This window comes from Rhinolophus sinicus, linkage group LG05, assembly GCF_036562045.2.
Source record: "Rhinolophus sinicus isolate RSC01 linkage group LG05, ASM3656204v1, whole genome shotgun sequence".
NCBI lineage: Eukaryota > Metazoa > Chordata > Mammalia > Chiroptera > Rhinolophidae > Rhinolophus > Rhinolophus sinicus.
Genome location: NC_133755.1, coordinates 1,667,623 through 1,685,496, shown reverse-complemented (window position 1 = coordinate 1,685,496; position 17,874 = coordinate 1,667,623). Strand labels below are relative to the sequence as shown.

The 17,874-nt window shown below is 48.8% G+C and overlaps 1 protein-coding gene across 6 annotated transcripts; it reads left to right on the top strand.

Annotated features, from left to right (window-relative positions):
• The first annotated feature begins 2,519 nt into the window (after positions 1–2,519).
• Positions 2,520–11,494, top strand: RNASEH1 (ribonuclease H1). 6 transcript variants are annotated; one of them, XR_012496227.1, is made up of 8 exons: positions 2,520–2,742; positions 3,343–3,458; positions 6,216–6,377; positions 7,472–7,571; positions 8,520–8,586; positions 8,941–9,021; positions 9,598–9,722; positions 10,972–11,494. XR_012496227.1 is itself a non-coding variant. In XM_074331644.1 (8 exons), the coding sequence occupies exons 1-8, from the start codon at positions 2,612–2,614 to the stop codon at positions 11,056–11,058; spliced, it is 873 nt and encodes a 290-aa protein (XP_074187745.1). In that variant the 5' UTR covers positions 2,521–2,611; the 3' UTR covers positions 11,059–11,494. The 6 variants fall into 6 exon arrangements, 4 of the variants coding, with proteins under 4 accessions (XP_074187745.1, XP_019607566.2, XP_074187746.1 ...); XR_012496228.1 differs by having other exon boundaries at positions 2,521–2,742; positions 8,532–8,586; XM_074331644.1 differs by having other exon boundaries at positions 2,521–2,742; positions 8,937–9,021.
• Positions 11,495–17,874: the final 6,380 nt, after the last annotated feature.

Below are 17,874 nucleotides of genomic sequence, written 5' to 3'. Positions count from 1 at the left end.
ACCACGCACAGTATCTTTATCACCACTTCTCAAAGGAGAGAAGAGACTTCAAGCAAGTCACCAAATGCACCCAGCTAGTAGTTTTTAGAGCTGGAATTTGAAGGCCATGGATGTGAACTTCATAGCTCAGGGCGAAGAGGAGGGCAGGAGAGCAAGGGGATAAATGATTCTGCATTTCTAACACTCACTCTGCTGTGTTCACATCAAGTTATCCACAGCCCAAAGCAATTTGGAGATGTTGGTACACCAGTGTATTCATCCCTGTTTGCCAATGAGGAAACTGAGGTCTGGAGAGTTACCTGAAGGAACCTTGCTGAAATGACCATCAGGTACCACATTTTGCTAGCTCTGGTGTTGTTAACAGGTCATTTTAGGTGGACCTTTGGTAACCACTTGTAGGGGTGTTGTTTAAATAGATTAAATGAATAACAAAAGACATTGTCTCTGGAAGATTGCAGTTCAAATGTCCTTGGCTCAGTAATTTATCTACATTCCTTGGGCATTTTCTGCTGCTATATAGGCTGAGAGACAGATTGGTCAGACCACCCACAACTACTAGAAGCCTGGGAGTATGAATGGGGCAGGGGCATCCAAGCATATCTGACACCCGGAATGGATTATTTTGTTAACACCCTTCTCCAGTCAACAAGTCTTTTCAGTTATAATCATATAATCATTAGTTGTGATCATTAGTTGCTTAATTCACTCTTTTAAAACCAATAATTAACACTTAAAAAGAATAAATTTCAATTTTGAAGACATTCAAATTCATTAAAAGAGCTGGTGTCTAACTAAAATCTTCAGTGTAACAGAAACATTTCCCCTGTAGTTCTCACTACCCTGTCTCACTGTTGTAAAGTGTAAACACAGGATCATCACTGTGTCAAAGGACCACTGCGAGCCAGTTTACAAGGAAAAGCAAATCCTAGGGAGGCCAGACCCCGAGATCACGCTAGCAGTGGTGAGGGCAGCTGTCACGCAGCACTTTTCGATGGGCCCAGCCCCTCTCCCTGCCAAAGGAACAGCGCAGTCAACTGCCTCGTTTGTAACCTGTACAGCTCCCAACGTTTCGTGACTGGCTGATCTATTCCAATTATTGCCCGAGTTTGGAAGTGAAGACTTGATTGTGGCTTCCTACCTTGATCTACTTCCAGTTCACCTTTCTAATCTGCAGTCAGTTCTTCCAGGTATCACCCGAGTTCATAACATGACCCGTGTCACCACAGGAGAAGAGATACGATGATCAGTCATCAACTGATTTTTAAGGACAAGTTTTTTAAAAAGAAGCTACCTTGAAGTGTAATAAATATAGGAATGAGGAATGGACTATAGCCAATTTAAATTTAAATTAGGAAAGTCGAAACTTTTTAAATTGATGTTGAGTTCACAGGTGAGAACACACTGACCACTCCAAGTGAAGTCTCCCCTTTGCGGTTCCTTCTTCCCGACCAGCCTACTTCCTTCTGTCTGCCTAACGCACGGGCATGAGCTCCCTTCTAATCCTTTAAACCTTGCTCAGGCACGACGGTGTTGGCCTTGCAGCCCTCCAGGCACAGGTGCTCACTCCGGCTTATGTCTGGCACAGCTTCTCACTGTCCGTGGATTTGTTCACATGTCTATCTCGGGCTTCCCTTGGTGCTCAGGCTGTTACTCAACTTTGTATCCCTGGGGCTTGGGTAGCACACAGTAGGTGTTCAATAGAGTCTGTTGAACTAAAGACATCAAGACAATTAAGAAAAGTCACTTAAAATTAATTTGAAAAGCAAGGCTTGTCAATGGAGAGCACTTTTAAAAGAAGCTGATTTGCCAGAAATCAAATGTAGGGCAGACTTCTAACAAATTACCTTTTTAACCAAATTTTCTCCCTGGGTCCTAGTGCATTAGATAGACATTGGCCACCCGTTGGCTATATACCCACTTGGGTGGAGTGGAAGAAAGGACCGCCCCTTCAGAGGTGCGCCCCCAAGGAAACAGTCAGATGCTGTTCTCACACCCGCTTCCCTCTCTCCCTCTTCAGCACTCCCTCTTTTTTTAATGTTTAATATTTTATTTTGTTATTATTATTAATCTGTTTATTTTTAAGGAGTGCGCCGCTCCGTGGCCCCTGTGGGGAACTAACCGGCAACCTTGGTGCTATTGGCACCATGCTCTAACCAACTGAGCTCACCAGCCGCCCCCCCACACACACACTTCTGCATGTAAGACTCCCACCATCTTTCCCTCCTAGGAGGGCGCCAGGCCCCGCCCACACCGCTCAGGTCCCGCCCAGAGCCCGCCCCCTGCCCAGAGCCCGCCCCCTGCCGTGCCCACCGCGCGCCCCTCTCACCGCCGTAGGCCCCACCCCTCTCCGAGCCCTTCCGGCTCCAGGCCCCGCCCCACCCCCGACCCTCCGCCCAGGCACCACTTTCTCACTGATACCCGGGAAATTAATGAGCCTGAAGAGCACGCGGCTCTGGGCCCCGCCCTCCTGGCCCCGCCCACAGGCAACGCCCCTCCCGGACGTGCGCCATCTCCCAGCGCCATCTCCCGGCGCCACCTCCGGAAGTTTGGTCCGGGTGCGGGCGCTGCGAAGCCGGGAGGCGAGATGCGCACCGGCGCCTGGGAGTGAGCGATGACCAGGCTGCTGGGCGTGACGCGCAGAGTCGCTGTGGCCGCCGTGCGCTGCGGGAGCTTCGGCTGCGGGGCGCTCGGCATGTTCTACGCCGTGAGGAGGGGCCGCCAGGCCGGGGTCTTTCTGACCTGGTGAGTGCGCCGCGCCGCCGGGAAATGAGGGCCAGGGGTGTTTCCCCGAAGACCCAGCGTTCTCGTGAGCTTGGAGGTGCAGGAAGCCGTGTGGTGCTGGGGACTGTCCGCGTGGCGCGTGGTGGGGCCCCGGGCGGAGGGGTGGGCGCGCGACCCACACAGGAAGGCGCGACCCCTGCCCCCGGGAAGCCGCACAGTCAGGCGCGACCCCCGCCCCCGGGAAGCCGCACAGTCAGGCGCGACCCCCGCCCCCGGGAAGCCGCACAGTCAGGCGCGACCCCCGCCCCCGGGAAGCCGCACGGTCAGGCGCGACCCCTGCCCCCGGGAAGCCGCACGGTCAGGCGCGACCCCCGCCCCCGGGAAGCCGCACAGTCAGGCGCGACCCCCGCCCCCGGGAAGCCGCACAGTCAGGCGCGACCCCCGCCCCCGGGAAGCCGCACAGTCAGGCGCGACCCCCGCCCCCGGGAAGCCGCACAGCCAGGCGCGACCCCTGCCCCCGGGAGCTCAGCCCTGCACACTGTTCCCGCCTGAGACAAGAGTCACTTAGGAAGAGGGAAGAGAAGGGAGAGGGGGAGGCAGTAACGTTGCGCTCTGTTCCAGGGACGAGTGCAGAGCACAGGTGGACCGGTTCCCTGCCGCCAGGTTTAAGAAGTTCGCCAGCGAAGAGGACGCCTGGGCCTTCGTCAGAAGCTCCGGGAGCCCTGGTGGCTCAGCAGGTAGTCGCGGCTCGTATCGCTGGAGCCTTTTAACCTGCGTAGAGCGCTTTGCGTCCCAGATGTCACTCCATCTGCAGAGCTGTCGTACAAGCAGGTGGAGAAGGTCGTTTCCATTTGACACGGATTGGGAAACAAGCTGAAAGCAGTTTCGCTTAGTGGTCCCCGTCAGTGACCGTATTAGAGACAAGCCCGGACCCCGCTCTCTCGTTCTTTCATGAGATTGCAGCCCTTCAGTCACAGCGTCAGGCTGCCCTTCTAGTTCTGGTTCTCCTGCTGCTCCCACCACGTCTGCAGTAACCTCCTCTGCTGAGTCTTGAACCCTCAGAGGCATCTGTGAGGGTTGGAATCAGCTTTGTCGAGGCTCCTGCTAATGTTGATATTTTGACCTCTTCCCGTGAATCACGAATGTTCTCAATGGCGTCTAGAATGGTGACTCCTTTCCAGAAGGTTTTCAATTTACTTTGCCAAGGTCCATCAAAGGACTCCCTATCTATATTCTTATAAAATGTGTTTCTGAAATAATAAGACCTGAAAGTTAAAATTCCTCTCTGAGCCGTGGGCTGCAGAATGGATTTTGTGTTTGAGGCGTGAGAACAACATCCATCCCATTGTCTGTCCGCCTCAGAGCACTTGGGTGACGAGGGGCGTCACCAGTGAGCAGTAACACGTCTAAAGGAATCTTCTGAGCAGTAGGTCTCCACCGTGGGCTTAAATATTCAGTACACAGCTGCATTGTAAACAGATGTGCTGCCATCCAGGCTTCTTGTTCCACTTACAAAGCACAGGCTGAGTAGATGTAGATAATTCCTGAGGGCCCCAGGATTTTCGGGGTGCTAAATGAGCACTGGCTTCAACTTCAAGTCCCCAGCAGCCTGAGCCCCTAACGGAAGAGTCAGCCTGTCCCTTGAAGCTTTGAAGCCAGGCACTGACTCTCGCCTCCCGCTGTGAAAGTCCCAGGTGGCATCTTCCCACATGGGACTGTTTTGTCTCCATTGCAAATCTGGTTCAGTGCAGCCACCTTCGAGAATTATCTTAGCTGGACCTTCTGCATAAGGGGCTGCTTCACCTTGTGCTTCTATGTTCTAAAGATAGTGTCTTTCCTTAAACCTCATGGACAAACCTCTGCCAGCTTCACACTTTCCTTCTGCAGCTTCCTCTCCACCTGGATAGAACTGAAGAGCGTCAGGGCCTTGCTCTGACTCTATTCCCTCAGCTTTGGCTAAGGGAACATTGTGGCTGCTTTGATCTTCTATCCAGACCACTAAAACTTTATCAGCAATAGACTGTTTGCCTTTCTTATCATTTGTGTGTTCACTGGAGTGGCACTGTTAATTTCCTTCAAGAGCCTTCCCTTTGCATTCGCAACTTGGCCGTTTGGTGCAAGAGGCCTAGCTTTTGGACTGTCTCAGCTTTCGACATGCCTCCCTCACTGAGCTCACCTTCTAGTTTTTGATTAAAATGAGAGACCTGCGACGCCTCCTTTCACTTGAACACTTAAAGCTAAAGGTGAAGTCACTGGTGTTGGGTTAAGGTTGTTGTTCTGGAGGCACAGTTCGTTGTTCCTTCCGTCCCATCTTCCCACTCTGTAGACGGATGACGGAGGAAGAGCTGTTGCAGAGCTCCTCAGGCAAGGCCTCGCTGTGCAGAAGCCAGAGGGTTCGGCAGTTCACCGAGTTCACAGTAGAGCTCAAACTGAAAGCCTGCTTTGTAGAGCCTTAGTCTGAGGAGTCTTCTGCTTTAGCTGCCATCGTAATACGAAAGTGAGCTGCGGCTGCTCCCAGCAACCTGAGCAAGGTGTGCGAACGCCCTGGGGACTAACCTCGTCCACGCTGGGCTGCTGAGGGCAAGCTTTGCAACACGCTGTCCCTGAAGGGAGTCAGTCGCTCACCCCAGCCCACCCCGGCCCTCAGCTCCTCTGGAGGGCCTCGGCCTAGCATCCAGGTAGCTGGCGTGTTGGGGGCAGGACAGGGCCTTGAACCACAGGTACCACTGCTTTTCTAGACAGAAATGTGGTCCTTGTTTTTCCTGAGGAAAGAGCCAGACTGTCTGCGATCCCGTAAGTGTCTGAACCCTTGGTATCCCGACTGTCTCCATTGAAACTAGATTTTTTTTTTTTAACAGAAGCTTTGCTCTTGTCTTCACATTGCTCTTGTCTTCACATTGCTCTTAGCCAGTTTCTCATGGAGAATTGAGAGTAATTTTCACAGGACATCAAAGTCGGAGATGGTGTGGATCTGTCTTACGCCATTCCCTGTTCATAGGGCCACATACGGGGGGGGTGAGTCACTGAATTTCTGGATTCTTGCTTTCTTTTTTTTTTTTTTTTAATTGGGGAGTATTGGGGAACAGTGTGCTTCTCCGGGCCCATCAGCTCCAAGTCATTATCCTTCAATCTAGTTGTGTAGGGCGCAGCTCAGCTCCAAGTCCAGTCGCCGTTTTCAATCTTTAGTTGCAGGGGTGCAGCCCACCATCCCATGCGGAATCGAACTGGCAACCTTGTTGTTGAGAGCTCGTGCTCTAACCAACTGAGCCATCCAGCCTTCCCTCCGGAAGCTCAGTGGCTGCTCGTTGCCTTCAATCTAGTTGTGGAGGGTGCAGCTCACGGGCCCATGTGGGAATCGAACCGGCAACCCTGTTGTTCAGAGATAATGGTGCAACTAACTGAGACGTTCAGCCGCCCAGAATTTCTGGATTCTTCCTCATTTCCTGTTGGGTTCATTGTTTCTGGCTTCTGAGCAGACTCTATCTGTGTTTCAGGGCAGAAAGATGGACGTGTACAAGAATCACAGGTGAAAGGCAGCAAGCGACTCCGTGAGCCTGTGGCTGAAGGAGACCAGAACGCAGAGCCGTGTGCAAAGCATGTAAAAGCGAGCGCGGAGGCAGCCCTGCCCGTTGGCAAGGATTCCTTCTCTTACATGGGTACGTCTTCCTGGGCTTTTTAAGTTTTAATATGTGATAAAACTCTGTCTGTGAAAACTTCACTCACTTTTCTAACGGGGGGTTTGAGCTGATATGTAACATTCTCATTCTTGTCTGCAAGGGCATCTTATTTAAAAATCTCTCTAAGATTACTATTTTATAATTGATTAAATGGTGCAGAATTATTAAAATTGTGGACATTCGTAGGAGAACCATTCTATGGGCTATAAAAAGGAAGACACTAGTCTTCTGAAAGAGCAGAGTTCCCTGTGGACACAGCACTTCAGGGCATGAGAGGAGATGCGAAGACTTGCGCGTCTGCAGAGGAGGCTGGGCCTGGATGGCATGGCCTCTGCGCCTCAGGCCGTGTTTCCACAGCACAGGTGGCCCCTCACCCACAGGGCCAGGCGGTCAGAGACTTTTCCTCCATCTCAACTCCAGGAACCCTGTTTTTATTTACTGAGCTACAGTATCACTCTCCTTTTTGTCTGTTCCACGTGTGAACAGAACAGGAAGTAGTAGCATTTTTAGATACAAATCAGTATGCTTGTAGGTTCCATGTTTTTCCCCAAGTAGAGCCATTTTGTCATTTATTCAAGGGAAACCAATAGGAAATGTTTTGTCGAGCTGTGTAAATCAGTTTTACAGTTATGTTTAAAAACCCCAAATGCCCTTGATTTGGTTATTACCAATAGCACTTGACCTAGCTGTCGGGTCCTCCTGATGCCAAGACACTGCCTGTCCAAAAGGACGCTCCGGGAGGATGTGAGGAGGGGACAGTGGCATTGTTCCTTGACCCCTGCAGTGGGGAACGAAGCAGCCATTCTCACTGTGCTGCGTTCTAGGTTTCTGAAATGATGCCTTCCCCTGGGACATGCCTCGTATTTGGGACTGAAATATGAGTGGAGTCCTGGCAGAAGTGTCACGTGCCCTCATGTACGCAACTGGTAATGTTTCTTTGGACAGAAAACTGCTACAGAATTGTGAACGACCCTCTCAGTTGAAAACACTAATGCAACCTGAGTAAATGTTTAGGTGAATTTCCCTTTTTAGTAAGTTGGACCCCTGGCACTCACTGTGTTTCCGTGTTACAGGAGAATACGTCGTCGTCTACACCGACGGCTGCTGCTCCAGTAATGGGCGGAGGAGAGCACGAGCAGGAATCGGTGTTTACTGGGGCCCGGGCCATCCTTTGTAAGTAAACAAAAGAAGCGGAGATTTGTAAGCTTCGTGTTTTACCAGGTCATATTCCAAAACTTGTGAGAGAATGAGGCAGGCCCTGCTTATTGTTTGTTTGACAGGCAGCTTTGCCAGGGGACAGCAGAAGGACAAGCTTTGATTCACGGGGACACTGACAGCTGTGTTCTTCAGAACAAAAGTACCTTAATATTGCTCTCCTTGCCCTAAATCGTGACAAGTCTCTGTCTCGCCAATAAGATATTACACCAAAACAACCTCACTGTCCCCACCCCTCCAAGAGAGTCACAGGTCTCCCTAGGAGACGGTTTTGGCAAGGATGCAAGGGGGCAAGTCACAGGACTGGGGACCCGTCATAGCACCAACCCTTCTGAGGATGTGAGAGCTTAGAGGCTTGACCTTGTTTCTCACAAAGTCAAGGTGATGTGGCCCCTGAATGTGAAAGATCCTGAATAGGAACGGATAGCCTTCAGGTTCAGTATAAAAGGGACGCCACCGAGTGGGGCAGCCACCGCCAGTCTGAGCTTCCCCCGGCCAGGTCCGCCGATGCCCACAGCACGGCGTGTTTCATGTGAGCTGACCATTAAATATTCCCCCGCACACTTCTCTCAAGCTTTACGGTCTGTGAATTTCTTTCACTTTGGTTTGTTTTCACTTCAAACCCTGTAAGTGGTAGCGAACCTGTGTGGACACATCAGTGCCACCCACTGATGTGTTTCGGGTTCCAAAATGAAACTTCCCTTTGCTTCTGGGCCGGTTTCCTTCTACAACAGCACACATGGTACTTTTCAATAAAATGCTTAATGCCATTGGTTTGGTTTCTAAAGGCTGTTTCCATATGATCGTTTCATGGTCAAATAAAAATATATAGAGGCCTGTTCTTTTTTAAGAGACTTAAGGTGTCACTTTGAGAATTAGCTTTATGACTTTATTTCTTTTGTACTGTTTTGAAACCAGAAACGTAGGTATTAGACTTTCTGGACGACAAACCAACCAAAGAGCAGAAATTCACGTAAGTTATCAGCTAATTTTTCCACTAAAAGCAAGTTTATCATTCTTTGGCATTAAGCATGAGCTTTTTATTATCTACAAATATGTATAAGATACTCAAAGTCCAGAAGAAACATAGTTTGGGGTTAGTAACAATTCTGAAGGATAGGAATTTTCTAGAAAAATTATGAAACATTTCAAATAGATGTCTAAACAGAATTGTACATGTAGCATTGTTTCATATAAAGAATGTAATTATTACAGGTAGCATAGAAAAAGAAGGAATGTTTAAATTTTGAAGTAATTTTGAATATTAATAATGTCGAAAGTTGAACAGTTTCTGTAGCATGATGACAGACTTGTTTCTTCAAGGCAGCCTGTAAAGCCATTGAACAAGCAAGGGCTCAAAACATCAACAAGTTGGTTCTCTATACAGACAGTATGTTTACCATCAATGGTAAGCTTTTATGTTTTACTTTGAGTGTTTTTCTAGTAAATTTGCAGAGAAATAGGTATTTCCTTTCCAGTAGGAGGTATTGTATCTGGGCGGGACCCACGTGTAAATGGGGACACATTTGGTTTGTCAGGTAGAAAAGAAAAGGTGGTGGATTTTGGAGTCCCAGGTCTGCTGCCCCAATATTTGCCACATAGGTATTTGCCAGGCACTGAAGACTTGGCAGTAAGGTAGATAGGTCCCTGTACTTGGAGTCTAAGTGTGTTAGAAAGTGACGATCGCATGCTGACGGCTTCTTTGGGAAATGCCATGGGTAGGAACACAGGGCGGGGTGCTGAAGGCTGGAGGGCTTCCTGGAGGAGGTGACTTCTTGGTTTGAGAGCCGTAGGTCAAGTACAAGTTAGAGTAAAGGGATGAGAAAGGGGATGTTTCATGTCTGTGCACAGCCCAGGGAAGGAAAAAAGAGTCCAGAATGCTACTCGGAATACAAGTGGAAGCAAGTGTGAGAGGGAAGTCCTGGAAGGAAAGAAGACCAGAACGTTTGCGATTCATCAGTCTGTGAATGCATTTTTTTTTTAGGGATCACCAATTGGGTTCAAGGTTGGAAGAACAACGGGTGGAGAACAAGCACCGGGAAAGAGGTGATCAACAAAGAGGACTTCATGGGACTGGAGAAACTTGTCCAAGGCATGGACATTCGGTGGGTGAGTGTCTCCTACGTGGGCCCAGCAGCTCAGCGAGCCAGGAAAGCAGGGGTGCTGTAAGTGGCCCAGTGACGTCAGTGACTTCGTTTCCGTGAAACGAGTGTCATAGAGTACGCTCGGACACATTTGATTGTTTCGGTCCTGTAACAAGATGGTGTCATTCTGTATAGAACGCTTTGTTCTGTGTTCTTTCCGCTGTCCTCGCCAGGGCACACCTCCTCACCAGCAACGTGACTTGGAAGAGTCAGCCTATTGGTTTCTGCGGAAGCAGCCATAACCTTAGATAAAGCTGATTTATAATGTATTTTGTTGAGATAAAGTTAGTAACATGACTTTTTCCAAAATGGAGGTATTTTTCTTACAATAGATCATTTTTGCTAAAATTATTTTTTCAAACAATACAGAGCAAGATGACCCACACCATTTTCTTAACCCTCCCTGCTCCCCACCCCGGGACCACAGTTTGCTAACCTGACATTTAAGCCTGCCTTTCAGGCATGTAAATGTACACGGTGGTTAAATCAAATAAGCACAGCCCTTCTTTTTGTTTGTTTTTGTTGTTGTTTTTAGCTCTAGTCTAATCTTAATTATTAGATCCTTTCTTTTTTTCCTTTATTTTTGCCCCCCGCCCCTGGTTTGTAAGCCATTGTTTCTCAGTCTAGCTGTAGGGCGCAGCTCCCTGACCCATGCTGGTGTTATGAGCCTTGCACTCCCCCGCCTGTTGATCGGCAGCCCCGCAGCCCTCAGCAGCCTGCAGCAGCCCTCAGCAGCCCACGGCAGCACTCAGTTGGCCCACAACAGCCACAGCAGCTCACCGTAGCCCAGGTCCAGGGAGAGCCGTTGTTCACAATCTTAGCTGTAGAGGGCGCAGCTCACTGGCCCATGTGGGAATTGAACCAGCGACCTTGGCGTTAGGAGCTTGGGGCTCCAACTGCCTGAGCCGCCCCAGCCCTTCTTTTTAACAGCAATTACAGAGTGAATATGTGTGTCTGCACACACCTATCCACCCATCCATCCATCCATCCATAATGTGCCATTTTAAGTAGGGAAAGCCACACAAATAGGAAGACCCACTGGCGTTGACTCTGAATGGGGTTTTGAGCATGTCTGGGGAGAGCATGGTGGGAAGAGTCACTGCAGGCGGAAGTGTTGGGGGAGGGGCTGCGGAGAGCTTTCCTCCTACGCAGCCACCGAGCAGGTAACTGTACAGCGAGGATGTGAAAGTAAAAGGCAAACCTCTGTTTACCAGATGCACGTTCCTGGTCATTCAGGATTTGTGGGCAACGAGGAGGCTGACAGACTGGCGAGAGAAGGAGCCAAGCAATCTGAAGACTGAACGAGGTTACTGTCACTCTCGGACAAACAGGAGCCACTGGCTTTTTGTGACATCACTTAGCGGTGTGAAAACTGAAACTGCCGGAGGAGCGTCACTGTCCATGCAGACACGGACAAACTGAGTCAGAAAGACAAGATGGCATTCTAATAAAAAGTGTTAAGTGGGGACGGCTGGTTAGCTCAGTTGGTCAGAGCGCAGTGCTCTTTATAAACAGGGTTGCTGTTTCCATCCCTACATGGGCCACCGTGAACTGCGCCCTGCATAACCACATTGAAACAACTTCTTGGAACTGCTGCTTCCTGGAAAAACACACTTAAAATAAATAAAAAAGTTGAAAATAAAAAAGATAAAGGCGAAGATGCACAAATGAAGCCTAAAATTTTCTTTGGCTGTTTTTGTTAACTGTGCAAGTTAAAAAACAATGTTTGACATTGTCGTTTATTTATATCTTTCTTACCCTTTTATCATAGAAACATACAGAAAATGACACAAACAAATACATAGCTCATTGAATTATTATCACAAGTGGATACCCCTGTCACCTCCACCTAAGTCAAGAAATAGAACTTTCCAGACACCCCAGAAGGGTCCCCAAGTGTCCCTCCCTCAAAAAGGAATCCTGACTTTTACGGAAACGACTTCCTTTGATTATTTATGGCTCTTTAGTCTTGTCTCCTTTTTTCTTTTCTAATTTGATATCTCTTTAGTTTTAAGTCTCTTTAATTTACAGTCCCCCTGCCCTATCCTGTTGTTCTCCTTACAGTTTATCTCATGAAGAACCTGGGCCATTTGTCCTGTGGTTTCCCAGTGTCCATTTTGCTGTTTATGTGCTCGTGGTGCAGTCTAGCATTTTCTTCTGTTTCCTCCAAATTGGCAACTGGATCCTGAGGCTTGATTAGAATCAGGTTCCGTACGTTTGGCAAGATGATAGGTGGCTGTGTGCTTTCATCAGAAAATGGCTGGTTTTCATCTTGTCTGATGTTGGCAGCTGCTGATTCTCAGTGCCTGGATCCATTAGTCGGGTTGCAAAACGCTGATATTCTATATCCTATTTTGGTGGGTCCCTCCTTCCCATGTCTGCTCTAATGTCATTCAACATGGAGCTTTCCTGGCCACGCCTCCTACAAGCACAATTCTGCTTCCCTGTTCTCCCGCCACCTCCGCCCCCCCAACACACACACACACTCGACTGGTGGGACTGTCCTGTTGGTACCAGTTTGCTCTCCATCAGAGTGAGATTGGCTTTCTGAAAAACTATGCTGATGGTTCAAAGTTCAGTATCTAGTGTTTATACATTGTTGTGGTTTTGTGCTAAGATTTAGCCCAATGTTTTAGTTTTTGGAGTTCTCATGTCCCTGCTTCTGGCCCCCAGTGCTGGTGTTAGCAGCAAAAACAAAGACCAGTCCTGAAACTCCCCTGACCAGACCAACCCGCGAGGTCACACAAGACGCTGAACTCGCTTACTGGGGAGACGAGCTTCTTGATTACGCATCTGGAGATTGAGCAAAACTTAAACTGTTTCCCCAAAACTGCTGAGGTGTAACCACTGACCAATTTTCTATCATTCAAGAAAATTCTGGCATTGTGCACAGTCCATGTGAAGAAAGAGCAGACGCTGCCCGCACACTCTGAGCCCTTTACAACGCGGCCTGCGTCCCAGTCCCGGCTGGTCGGGCGCCCCTGCTCCCGGGTGGCAGGCAGGCTGGCGTCTTGGTGAGGGCACCACACACTTACACCAATCACTGCTACGGCGATCCATTGGTTTTACCTTCGTCGTTTCTGAACTTTTGACAGTTCACCAAGGAATGTTCTATGGAATACTTGGGCTCAGTGTCTGCCTGCCCCCAAATGTTTATTTTGTCTCCATGAAGCAATTTCCACACCACAAGCCTTAGCACTTGTCAGAGGGGAGAGAGGCAGAATTTCTCAAAACTTTTGACTTTAAAACTCTGCCAACGATCTCTCTCAACTTACGTGACATGGAACACACTGGGGAAATGCTTCACTGGACAAGTGTCGGGGCAGTACACTCCCAACGTGCTGACATGAGCACTGAGCTGGGGCCTCGCCCTGGAATGCACAGCAGGTGTGATTATCCTCTCAGAAGCCCAAAGGTTTGGGGTGATTCGCTGAAGTGCTGCAAATGAGCCTGCGACCCAGGAGACAGCCTGGAGGTGCAGGAATGTCTTCTGTCTCATTTCAGAAATGTATGAAGGCCAGGAGAGATGTTTTCCTTTTAATTACAGTGGTACCTCGGTTTTCGAAAGTAATCTGCCGGAAGACCGCTCAAGTTCTGAAACGGTCGAAAACCGAGGCACAGTTTCCTCATAGAAAGTAATGCAAAAGGGATTAATCTGTTCTAGACCTTTAAAATCAACCCCTAAAACTGCAAATTTAGCATGAATTGTACAGTCTAATGATACTATAGATCCATAAAATTTACAGTGTTCGTAAACTGAAATGTTCGTCAACGGAGACATTTGAAAACCGAGGTACCACTGTAGTTTGAAGGAAATTTTGCTGACTGGACTCCAGGCTGCTGATTCTGGACGTTACTTCTTTGTTGCGAAATCCAGACCCAGGCTCCCCCTTAAGAAAATGTACATGCACAGATGGCTTATTTCTTAATTCAAGATACTGTAACTTTGCAAACATTATTATTGGAAGTTTTCAAATGGATGCAAGAGAGAACGGTTTCCTGAGTCTGTCATGCAGTGTCATGGCGTTCAAGTCGCATCGTTTTATGTGCTTTTGGTGAACGTGCCAGGTTTTCCTGACGTCTGGGGCACAGGACAGGCCCTTGGGTTTGCATTGCAGGTCTTGCTGTCACCCCCACACTGACTTAGAGAAGGGCCCTGTGTTTCACAGCAAACTTGTTCTTCAGCTCTTTCCTTGAAAATGCCTTCGAAACAACACTTTTCATCCAGGGGCTCCTACGTGGCTTTCTGGCTATCGCCGTGTCTTCTTGTTATTTATTATGCTCGTTATCCCTTCGCATTTGCTGTGTTTCCCAGCAAGCCCTCCAGGTTGTTCCATGTAGAAGACGGCAGCTGAGTTTCGGCCCTAACAGTGACGTTATTTGGACCAGGCTCCTCCCTGGAACTGGGTGTCAGTTGGGGGCCTGGAGGCAGGGGACCTGGCGGCAGCAGGCATGCTGAGCGAGAGCAGTTAGCAGATGTCTCCTGTTCTCTTTACTAGGAGCACGCAAAATGTAGGGACCCTTGGGGGCTGGCCTGGGCCGGTGGCTCAGGCGGTTAGAGCTCCATGCTCCTAACTCCAAAGGCTGCCAGTTCGATTCCCACATGGGCCAGTGGGCTCTCAACCACAAGGTTGCCGGTTCAACTCCTCGAGTCCCACAAGGGATGGTGAGCTCTGCCCCCTGCAACTAAGATTGAACATGGCACCTTCAGCTGAGCTGCTGCTGAGCTCCCGGATGGCTCAGTTGGTTGGAGTGTGTCCTCTCAACCACAAGGTTGCCGGTTCGACTTGCGCAAGGGATGGTGGGCTGTGTCCTCTGCAACTAACAACGGCAACTGGACCTGGGGCTGAGCTGCGCCCTCCACAACTAAGACTGAAAGAACAACAACTTGAAGCTGAACGGCACCCTCCACAACTAAGATTGAAAAGACAACAACTTGACTTGGAAAACAGTCAACAACTTGACTTGGAAAAAAGTCCTGGAAGCACACACTGTTCCCCAATAAAGTCCTGTTCACCTTCCCCAATAAAATCTAAAAAAAAAATTTTTTAAAAATTAAGGCTCCTTTAAGCTAAGGAGTCAGTATTTAAAAAAAAAAAATGTAGGGACTCTTGGCAATTAGTGATGGTCGCAGCATCAGCTGGCTTGTGTGCCCAGCACAAGCCTTGTCTTCCGGGGCCACGTCTCTCCCTCAGCTGCGGTCAGGTCCAGCACCACCCTGGAGGGCCAAGGGGACCTCGGGCTCCCACAGAGATCCCAGGGCCACCAGGACGCTTCCGTGACACTGAGATCCAGACACTACAGCAAAAGCTCCTTTTTCTTGAATTACAAGCAAGCAGGGTTTTGGAGCTACTGGTGGCTGTTCCCTGACATGTGGGGACAGAGCTCATCGCAGTAGATGAGAATTAAACCAGCGCAGGGAGGAGAGAGTTAAGATACCAGGAGGGAGGCAGGGAGGGAGGGCTGTTACCTTTCCTTCAGCCCAGGGCAAGTCTGACGTGAGCCCGACTGCACCCTCCTCAGTCACCTCAGCCAACATGTCTTGGTTTCCTTTGCTTGAGCAACTTGGATTTCTGTTACCTGCAACCTGAAGTACCCTGAACAATGGCCATGAGAGCTGCGTTCTTGAAGTACGAGGTGGCCGGGGAAGATAATTTTCGTAATAGCTCTGGGAAGTTACTGGTCTATTTCAGGGCACAGAGGCTCGTGCAAGTCAGTGGGCAAAGGCAGCGAGATGGCGCCCGCTGCTGGCACCCGAGCACGGTCCTGCCAGAAGGAGGGTGTTCTTCACACCCTGCACTACGACGACAAGAACAAAGCCCACTTTCTCACAATGTCCCCGAGGGAGTAGTAAGAATCCTTCACTTATGAAGTCCATCCTGAGTAGACATCTTCTTAATATTCTCTGTCACAAAAGGGGAAGTAAACAGACATCCTTCCTAGCGAATACCCAAGTGTGATGCCGTTTTGAGGAAACCCCTGGTGTGACTGAGCTGCAAGCTGGACCGTCACCCAGTAACCATAGTTGTTCCAACCAGGATGTTTGCTAGACATTTCCTCCCAAGTGAGCTAAGTGAGCGTGTCTTAAGAAAACAGCTGACGATATTTGCCAATGATGCAATTCAGGCTTTCAAAAGAAAATTCAGATTTGGTAAAATTTGGATCTGCCCCAAGAGATTGACAGCTTTCCAATACATAGACTTTTCTAATGAGACTGGTGGTGATAAAAAAAAAAAAGTTATTTTTCATGTTGTATAATGACGGGCATTACCATTTGGAAGATATGCATGACTTCATGAATCAACATTTTCAAAATGACCAGTGCATTCTATTATGAAATCACGTACGGATAAAGTATGTATTCAAAGTACAAGACGGACAACATGAGAGTGAAATCATTGATATGGTTGCTGGATTCCACACTGCAGCTGGGAAGAAAACACACTTGTGGAATCTGGGTGTAGTCCCAGAGAAGATTACGAGTCCCCGGAGGGTTATAAAAATACGCCTCCCTCTTCCAACCACATGTCTGTGTGATGCTGGACAGTCTTCATATAATTCAACCAACATAACACATTAAGAGACTGGATGCAGAAGCAGACATGAAAATCCTCCTTCCTTCTATATAGCCAGACAATAAACAGACTTGTAAAAATGTAAAAAACCGACGTTTCTCGTTTTTTTTTAATTTGCAAAATCTGACTTTTTAATAAAAACGTTATTTGTTAACGTATAATTGGTTATCATTGTTTAGATGAGGTGATACAGCAATTTACTGTTTCCTCACTTTCACTCTCCAAGATGTTACTGTTAATAGATTGAACTCAGGGACGCAGAAGCCCTGGCCCCTCCCCACTGTCACATGCCACCAGGAAGTGTGAGAACCACTGAAGCCCAAGGGAAGAGAGATGAGAGGGCATCCCTTTGGTTTAAGCCCTTGGGTTTAGGAAGATCTGAAAGACAAGGACAGTTGATCTGTTTCATGATTCCCCTCTGTCCAGCAAGGGACATCTGGAGAGGGGTGACCTCAGCAGTGGGGCTCAGAGAGGTTCAGCTTATTCTTTGATCCCCCTTTTCTCAAAACAAGTAGTGATGAACTTTAGGACCAGTTTGCCTGTCCTGGGTGGCCTCTGAATGCCAGAATACAAAATATCCTTCAGTGACCCTGACTGCATTTTTTTTCATTCTCATTAAGGCAGATCATGAATGAACGCCCGTAGTACACACTCAATAGATGGCATTCATTATTGGGACATGTTGTTACATTGCTGTTCTTGGTGTTGTGCACACCCTCGCAGTCTTTTAATCCCCCCTTTTTAAGACAAAGTACAGGGAAAGAAAGGCTTCCTCATGGTCACAGTGACCAAACTTAGGTGACACCATAAAGCTAGTGGCTCCCATCATTGCATGACATGCAAAACTTCAAACCAGGGGCCACTGAGCCATCTCCACCGTCATCAGGAAGGCCTGTATGCCATCGCCTGAGCAAGCAGGTGTCCTCAGCCTTTTCCTGTCTCCTGGTAGGGAGCCTGTGTGGAAATGCTGGCACTGGCAGCTACCGCTGAGTCCTACACTGGCCTTGTCTCTGCCCCTGGAATCTGCTGTCTTCAGTCAGGTCCCACCAACCCGGGCAGGTTCACTGGCCAGCCTCTCGCAGGGTGAAAACCTCACCCTTCACAGGTCTCCTCACAAGCCGGGAGAATGAAGTGCTTGATTATCACATAACATGTCAATATTAATGGTGTAGAGCAGGATCAACAGACCCCAGCCTGCCAGCCCAGCCCAATGCCTGTCTGTGCGTGTTCCACGAGCTAAGAATGGTTTTACGCTGCGAATGGTTGTCAGACACGGAGCCATCCACTACCCTCCATTTTGCCTCGCTCAGTTCCCTGGTCTGTGCTGCCCTGTCCCCTGCAAGGTCTGCTGCAGTGGCCCCTGGGTTGGGAGTACTTCCCAAAGCCTGACGGATGACCATCTGCAGGCAGGTAGGTCTGTCTTTCAAAACATCTAGGGGGACACCAACATGGTGCCGTAGGTAAACGTTGTGCTGACCTTCTCTCACGACCATGTCAAAATTACAACTAATCTACCAAACAACCATTATTGAGAATCGCCTA

Excerpts from the sequence above, each read along its gene's own strand:
- RNASEH1 (XM_074331644.1), top strand. The coding sequence starts at position 2,612 with ATGACCAGGCTGCTGGGCGTGACGCGCAGAGTCGCTGTGGCCGCCGTG. Across the intron at positions 2,743-3,342 it reads GCCGGGGTCTTTCTGACCTG|GGACGAGTGCAGAGCACAGG; the intron begins GTGAGTGCGCCG and ends GCTCTGTTCCAG. Across the intron at positions 7,572-8,519 it reads TGGGGCCCGGGCCATCCTTT|TTTTGAAACCAGAAACGTAG; the intron begins GTAAGTAAACAA and ends TCTTTTGTACTG.